At 36.9% G+C, this 8,755-nt stretch overlaps 1 protein-coding gene across 4 annotated transcripts in view; it reads left to right on the forward strand.

Annotated features, from left to right (window-relative positions):
- The first annotated feature begins 62 nt into the window (after positions 1-62).
- Positions 63-8,755, forward strand: part of LOC140938643 (snurportin-1-like) — a 15,243-nt gene continuing 6,550 nt past the window's right edge. Inside the window, exons 1-9 of one of the 4 annotated variants that reach the window (XM_073388139.1) lie at positions 63-177; positions 481-561; positions 2,709-2,784; positions 3,196-3,261; positions 4,357-4,461; positions 4,869-4,962; positions 5,502-5,599; positions 6,588-6,665; positions 7,060-7,137. In XM_073388139.1, the coding sequence (XP_073244240.1) occupies positions 98-177; positions 481-561; positions 2,709-2,784; positions 3,196-3,261; positions 4,357-4,461; positions 4,869-4,962; positions 5,502-5,599; positions 6,588-6,665; positions 7,060-7,137 (756 nt within the window). In that variant the 5' untranslated portion in view covers positions 63-97. The remainder of the gene's footprint in view (positions 178-480; positions 562-2,708; positions 2,785-3,195; positions 3,262-4,356; positions 4,462-4,868; positions 4,963-5,501; positions 5,600-6,587; positions 6,666-7,059; positions 7,138-8,755) is intronic. The other 3 variants (XM_073388140.1, XM_073388143.1, XM_073388142.1) reach the window with 3 other exon arrangements.

Raw genomic sequence — 8,755 nt, forward strand, 5'->3', positions numbered from 1 at the left:
CGTGCCAAACGAGTGACGAAAAAGCTCCAAGGAGGATTATTGAGGTTCCATACACCACGTGCCAACTGTCCTTTCTCCCCGTTGAACCTCCGTTAAAATGGAAGGACTTGCTGAGTCTTTTGCAGCCAATTTCACCGTTTCTTTTGAACCAAACGATACTGCAGCCCCTCATCCGAGGTACATTGCATGTTTATTTAAAAATGACTTTAATAAACGATCTTTTAGGCTGGTGTTCATACCGTTTGTTGATGAAAGTAATTATAATCTGTGGATTGATCATCGTGAAAGGTTGATGTATGATGTTTTAAGCCCAAGCTTTAAGATAATTCGCTGTTTTCTTCTTTTACCCCACCAACTGAGGGCTTTTCTCTCAAGATTCTTAAGGACAAATGTACCTGGGAGGCAGCCGCGGTGCTCTTGAAATTGATTGATACACAACATGTTATGACATTTCATTTGTGATTTGATATTTCTTTGCAGGATGGTCCAATATAAAGTTAAGCCCAGTAATACTCCAGATCAGTATTTACGAAGACAAAGAAAGCTTGAGGAGCAGAAGAAGTAGAGAAACTATTCCACAGCTAATTTACTTTATATCAACGAAAGATAATTCAGACCTTTCAGTATGCAGAGGAGTTACACTGTATTTGTGACCTTGATTGCAGTTTTAAAGGTTTACAGTTGAGAGCGCAAGTCGCCTTTGTTTACTATAAATTCGAATATGAACAAACCATCATGCAATCGTGTGACAAACCTGGTAAATAATTATTATCCAGTGCTTTGGAAAACAGTTGAAGGGAATGACTCTTGCCCGCTTCTGCTAATGTGTATCTGATGTCAATTTTTTCCTTCATGAATACTGTTTGAGCACTCCAACTTTTCCTTGAGATTATGGCCACATAGTCCCATTAATTAACAGTTAATGAATGAGGCTGAGTATCTTATGAAGAATTATGGAGATCGAGGAGGGTGTTATCGCCGTAGGCCGAGGCGGATAACACCCCTCTGAGATCTCCATAATTCTTCATATGATACAAAAGCCAAATTCAACAACTGTTTTATTATTCATTCAAAATAATTCCTAGTTTAAAAACATAGCTAAAACATGCTTACCTCCATCGATCCATCGATGTTCAGTTCATCTTCGATAGTGTACATTTGGGTTTGTCCAGCTCCGCAAATATTCTCCAAATAGCAGATGTCGCCCTTCGAGTTGTCTTCTCGCTGTTCTTGCCATGTTTTCAGCTAGTTTTTCGCCTAGTTCTTACTCTTGAAACGAGTGAAATGTCTGCCATTTTTTCAAGTTCACAACCAAAACAACTCAACCTCGTCCCAGGTCTTCTCGGTTAATGGTGCCTTAACCTGTACGAACGCTGCATTTTTGACGTCAGTTCCTTGTTAAAGTCAAAATTATTCCAAATTTGGTCATCAGTAACTGGTTATGGTGAATTAAACGTGTGCTTTTAGCCAATCAGAATCGGGGAAATATTTTGAATGAATAATAAACTAGATTAAAGTGACCTCCAAGACCTCAACCTCGATTATACCATTTAGTGGTTTCAGTAGCTGGTGGTGTAATATAAGACCTTCACTATGTTGTCCATGTACTATTGATGGACAGTTTTCTCGCCCAGAGCAGTTACTTTTTCCCTTGGGAGCCTCTCGACCAACTGGGAATATCTACACACAAAATGTGAGTTGAAACCATTTTAGTGGGCCTTCCAGGCAGGTACTCCCTCTTCCCTCGCGTGTCTCCCTCTCGTATGCCTGTTCTTTCTTGCGCCCACTACTTCCAAGCTCCTGCTACGCAGGTTATTTGGGGGATATTCATTCCCAGCGAGCTTTTACCAGGTTTGTAACATGATCACATGATGGTTTGACCAATCAAGTTCATATTTGACTGCAGTAAACAAAGGCAGTATGGGCTATCAAATGTAAAATTAACTGCAGTGAAGGTCACAAATAACTCCTCTGCACCCTGTGTGGAAGCTGATAGTTTTGCCCCATAGTGAGTTAGTCCCCTCCTAGTTACATGTAGCCCCATTAGAAGTTGAGTTTGCCCCATAGTGAATTAACCTCCTGCCAGTTACCCCGGTAAATTAAAGGTTTTTGAAAACCCAACCTGGTTAAAAGACTTTGAAAGGGTAAAATTTATGAGTGGCCAGACGAAATCAAGAGTTTCACTGAGTCCTTTAAAGTCAGATGGTTTTGTTTTGTCTCTTGCTTGGGTCACTCATAATGCTTGTCTTGCACTCACTTTAGTTTTTCTGGGCAGGCAACATGCAACAGCACAATGTTACCCTTTGTTTTTGTATTCTTGACAGACCGTGTATAATATTTAGATATAATTATGTTGTAGTTAATTTTTTAATCTTGGGTAATTTTTTATTTTTCTTTCGTTTCAACTTCACTAGCATACATTACAACCCCAAAACAAAAGAAAAATAAAAATTACCTGAGATAAAAAATTAACTACAACATATTATTGCACTATATCTGTGCTAAATATCAAAACACTTAATAACCGCTCCTTTAGGTCCCTTGAAAAATCCATCCATGTGTTACTCTCATATCTCACAGTTTGAGTGTTACCCCTAAAGGCCAGAAAGTACAAGTGCATATCAATGCCCTGTTTTCTTGAAAAATTTGTCATTCAATAGTTTTTTTTGTATTACTGAAAATTATAATAATCTATAGATACTTTCTAGGCGTAGACAAGACTTTGTGAACTATGCAAGGAAACTTGCTGAAGGGTCTTTAGAAGTTGAAGATGTGGAGACAGAGGTATTGAAAGGGGACAGACAGCAACATTGTTGTTGCTTGAAATAATTATCTTTATATTCTCACTGTTCATCAGTAGGATGCCTTAAATCTCTGCAATTCCACAACTGGTTTCAGCTCCGTTAAGTTACTTCTGTGTTGTTATTTTTTCATTAACCTTATTTTTTTCACGTAACAAGAAGTTTGTTAACCTTTTTAAAAGGCTTTGAAATTCATTGCTTATTGACTACCAGCCCCATTCCTCATATTGTTACTTACAATTTACCAACAAACTTACCAGGAGGAACAAAGTTTACATCAGAAAGTTCAGGCATATAAATGTTATATCTAAAAAGATAGATTACAGGGCTGTGTGTAAGTCTTGCTGTATTTTGTCATCCTTACATTAATGCCTTTTAATCAAATTCTTTTTAGGAGATGGAAACTGCAACAGATGCAAGTGACTGCAAAAAGAAAAGGTTCAACCCATATGCATATCAGGTTGTTTTATAGTTATATTTTTCACTGATCTTTATTATTATTTTTTTTGGTGCAATTTAAGTGTTTGGTGGAAACTGAAACTTGTAGTCAGTGACACAAGTTGCTCGGAAACTTGTTTGACAATTTGTAACCCAAACAAACATCTACATAATATTATATGTAAGGTCATTTAATTTTTATTGACCAAATTCTGCCTGAATTAAAGAGTAAGAACTAAAAGATGTGGGAAATCTGGCATTTAATATGGACTCTTCTTTAAACACCATCAATAGAAGTCACCGAATTAGAAGAGAAATTATTTTTAGAATTATATGTATGAATGAGCAGACTGGGACATAGGGAGAAGAAAAAGAGAATCTATAATATTATTATAACATAACAAAAGTACATGTAAATTGTAAACTCTGATTGGTCAATTACCCATGTACTATTATTTTTCCATGGGTGAATGGTGACAAAATCTAGTGCTTGCTCAAAGCTGTAAGCATCACTTTCTATGTGACTCTATTTGTTACCCCTTATATAGTTTGCAAAGATTTTTGTCTCAATACTGAAAAAAAGTTTTACAAAGAATGTAAAATAATGTAAAAGGTTTTGAGAGGGAAAACTACTTATTCAGCAAAACAATATTTTTTGAAAGAAAGAATTTGCAATGAAGGATTTACACGCACCATAGCGCGAGTAGATGACAGAACTCATGTCATTCCTCTGCAATCTGTAAGCAAAATTAAAAGTTTTTCTCTTTGGATTATGCTATAAACAAATGGTAAACAGCTCAGCATGTACTATTGAATTATAGTTGCACTTGGGAGGATTGCTAAACTAAAACACTCAAGAAGCTAGAGTTGCACTTGGCTAACGCCTCAAGTGACTCTTACAAGTATGCTTCTTTCACGATTAACAACCTCCTGCGTGCGACTATGACTCAGTGCACAGTGAGCCATTTTACCATTTGTTAATTAATGCCCAACTCTGTTGGTTTGTCTTTTTTTACAAACTCCATTCTTGCATTTTTTTACCTACTTCCTTTTTCTGCCTGCTCTGGACAAGGTAGTCCAGTCAGAGTTATTTGGTTTATTATTTGTTTCAATTTAGTTGATGTTATCTGAGTGGCTGGTGGACATTCCTGAGGACTTACAGGAAGAATGGCTCATGGTAGTCTGTCCAGTTGGCAAGAGGAATCTCATTATAGCATCAAATGTAAGTCTCTCCTTCACCAACATTCCAGGTGCGGCTTACATTGTACTTGTCTGTATTCTTGCTAATTTAGTTGGTGAAAGTATAATGTATCTTAAAACCATACAGTGGAATATTGATTTCTTGAATCCTTGGTTGTTTCGACAATCCAAACCAAACCCAAACACTGTAATTTTTTCCTTATTTCCAAGGGGGTTCAAAAAATCAAGATTCAACTATACTTTTACTCTCTTTATCAGTCTAGAACTACGTCAGTAGCCAGCTTGCAGGTTTAGCTTGATCATTCAGGGTCTTGACAACTCCTTTGTGAGCAACATGTAAAATTTAAATGTATTCACAGTCGAGAATACTTTTATAGTCTATGAATCAAAGCTGTACTGTACTGTGTAATTGTTCTGTTAATCAAACAGGGGTATACAGCTGCCTATACCAAGAGTGGTTACCGTGTCAATAAATTCTCTTCGTTACTCCCAGGAGGAAGTCCCAAGACTCTCAAACCAGGAGGTACATGTACTTTTCTGAATGTTCCTTATAAATGGTACACATATCGATCCCCAAGCCACAAGGGAACACAGTCCACTGGACTTTAACACAGCTCTCTTTACAATTATTTAGCACAAAGTAACTACAGGTACCTACAATCTAGCAAAGGTATTGCGACACCCTCCCAAGTGAAATTCAACAAGTGTACATGTAGGACTAGTCATATACCCCATGTATTGCATCCTTGTTGCTCAAGTACTTGTACAAACACATGTAGGTATACCTGTGAGCACAGAGACAGAGTGACACTGAGATTTTTGCCTTGAACGTTGTACCAGGGTTAGAAAACAAAAAACTGTTCTTAGATAATATCTATTTGTGTATGGATTAAACCTCAATGCCAATTGTAAGGAAGAGCAGAAGTGAGAGAAATGATCTAATTATCACTTTTTATCGTAATCTATTTCAAGTGAGTGTGACATTTGTATTGCATATCAGTATAATGTTATATATATTGTAATTTTTTTAAATTACTAACAGTGATTGATTTTTGTGTTCAGACTACACAATTCTGGATTGTATCTTTAATGAACAGACATTTACTTTTTATGTATTGGATGTGATGTGTTGGAGAGGACATCCTGTTTATGACAGTGAGGTGAGTTGCACACTTGCCAGAATAAGTATTATAAACTGTATGATGACAACTTCTGTGTAAAGAATAATTAGTCTTTCAAGAGCATGTTCCTGTTTTAATGAGCTTTGAAAGGACAATATCAGCAATAAACTGTCACTGCAATCTTATCAAAATGTTCAAACAGTTACATGTACTAATCATAACCGTACCAAAATTCTCAAATCTGATTGGCTATTAACCGTCCTGATTTCAGCACTAATAGGACAGTGCAATGGGACAGTATGCGTCATGCCTAAGTAATTGGACAGTACGCACCATCGCATGCACAGACTTAAATGGTTTTTCTTCACTGCCAGCAAAAAAAGCTCCGGATTTCTTGTGTTTTAATTTAAAAGAAACCTCAAATATTACAAATTTTGTTATAGTTATGATAAATTGGTAACAGAACTTGGTGTTGTCCAATTCATAATTGGTATACATAATAGGACTGAGTGGAGTCCAATTCGGTCTGTAATCATACGAGTGATTAACGAAATTGGACGACCACGTAGCGGGAGTCCGATTTGTTTAATCACTAGTATGTTTACAGACCGAATTGGACGACATGAAGTTCTGTTACCAATAAATCATATAACTATAACAAAATTTGTCATGTTTTAGCCCTCTTGAAAATAAAAAAAACACAAGAAATTCCAAGAGTTTTCTTGCTAGCGCGAAAACAAAAAGCCATTTAAGTGCACGTGTGCGATGGCGCATAATGCCCAATTACTTAGGCATGACACGTACCGTCCTATTACAGTGTCCTTTTAGTGCTGAAATCAGAACAGTTGATAGCCAATCAGATTTGAGAATTTTGTTATAGTTATGATTAAGTCTGTAAAACAAATCAGACTCTGGCTACGCAGTCGTCCGATTTTGTTAATCACTCGTATATGATAACAGACCGAATTGGACTCCACTCACTAGTCCTATTACCATTATTAATGATTGCAGTTATACCTTTTTTCAGACAGATTTTAGGTTTTACTGGTTGCATACAAAACTCCAGGAAGAGCCATTGGTCTCACAAGTGTCTCCTGCAAATCCAGTGAGTGCTTACATTTTGCTAGCATTATTTTAAAAAATTATTTTACCTTTATTTAAATAATAGTATAATTATAAGCTGAACAAAGTTAATAACCAGTTCACTTGCTTGACTGTGTACACTCTTTAGGATTTTAGAATGGTACAACAGTAATGCATTCTTAAGAGAAAACAAACAACTTCTTTCACACTGTTGTATCTTAGTAACATTCTTTTGGTTGTTATGTTGTACATTTTACTATTTAATTTCAATTTTTTTACCTTTACTTGTGACTTGTTGACCTATGGGTATCCTACAGTAGTTCCCAGGACCTCCCTTCTCCCATCCCTTGGAGCACGGAAGAAGAGAGACCCTGGAAATGTTTTTGATCTGAACAGCATTATACTTCATTTGTCAGTACAGATTCACCAGTCTATCTTACTGTTCCTGTGACCCAAGCGCTATTCATCAAGCATTGTGTTCAGTGATGTTTGAGGTGAGTTAGTCTAGAAATGAAAATCTGTAGTTTGCGAAATGAAAATCTGTAGTTTGCGAAATGAGAATCTGTAGTTTGCGAAATGAGAATCTGTAGTTTGCGAAATGAAAATCTGTAGTTTGCGAAATGAAAATCTGCAGTTTGCGAAATGACAATCTGTAGTTTGCGAAATGACAATCTGTAGTTTAGGAAATGACAATTTACTTTCTCGCTGCTTCTACTTGGATATTCTAAACAGAAAATTCCCCCCCAAAAAGCCGTTTCACCCACAGGTAGCCCAAGCTCACTATGAGAGCCCTGAACAACATTATCCTACTTAGCTAATTAATTATTCATACAGCAAGAAAATTATAAGACGTTGTATGCGGAAATGTTCTTTGCTCACTAAATTAGCAAAATGTACATTGAATATCGCTTTGAAGCTTCCCTTTAGCGTCTTCTTGTTTTTCATTGCATTCTGACTGCATTTCAGACCTCCTAGGCACTGTTTAAGGACTTTTTTTGAGCGACAGTTTTTCACCCAGATGACAGTAGAGAGAAGAGAAGAGAACTGTTCTCTTCTCTCTTCTGTCATCTGGGTGAAAAACTGTCGCTCAAAAAAAGTCCTTAAACAGTGCCTAGGAGGTCTGAAATGCAGTCAGAATGCAAAGAAAAACAAGAAGACGCTAAAGGGAAGCTTCAAAGCGATATTCAATGTACATTTTGTTAATTTAGTGAGCAAAGAACGTTTCCCCATACAACGTCTTATAATTTTCTTGCTGTGTGAATAATTAATTAGCTAAGTAGGATTATGTTGTTCAGGGCTCTCATAGTGAGCTTGGGCTACCTGTGTTTCAACCAGAAAATTCAGATTGCGCGGAATGCGTGACGTTTTCGTTGCCACGTATAAAGTTTAACTTAAGCTCAGGCGTTTTTGAGCGACGGACAGCAACCGCAAGCAAGACCTCTTCCCTTTTTATATGCCTTAACGCCACCACATTTGTATTGATAAGACGATCTGCCTGAAAATTTGCCCAAGAACCACTGCCCAAGAATGCAAAAAGTCCACTTCCGGTGGCCGTTCAAACACCTTATCTTAACCAGAAACGTCACGCGATATTCAAACGAACCGATAAAATACATCATTGTGGCTTTGTTGTTTACTTTCGAACATGGTAGTTTTAACGTTTTGTAAAGATAAACAAATGCAGGAAAAAAAAGTATTTCCAGCAGAAGTTTTTGTTGTTTAAGTGTCATTTGACGGCAGAAATTCCCTTTGGAGGAAAGTCATGGTTTCTTCTTGATGTAGTTTTTAGGTTTTAACTCAATAAAAGGGTACACAAGGGACATAAGTATTCGTCACGTTCAAGAAAGATGCGCGAAATTTTCACCCCCGTTGCGCACACTATCAACAGGAAAACTCCATGCGGGGCGGATGTTTGGTCAATAAAGGCGAAAAAATTAGCAAAAGTAGAAACAAGCAAACATCCGACCAAGAGCACGAAAAAAATTGCATAGTTCTCGAAAGTAAAGAAATAAGAGTTGTTTGTGTTTTGACACCTCGTTTATTCAGTCATTCAACATTAAGTTCAAGGCTACGTCGCTAAAAAATGGTCATATTTTCTTTTTTTTGCTTCTG

Source organism: Porites lutea, chromosome 5 (assembly GCF_958299795.1).
Source record: "Porites lutea chromosome 5, jaPorLute2.1, whole genome shotgun sequence".
NCBI lineage: Eukaryota > Metazoa > Cnidaria > Anthozoa > Scleractinia > Poritidae > Porites > Porites lutea.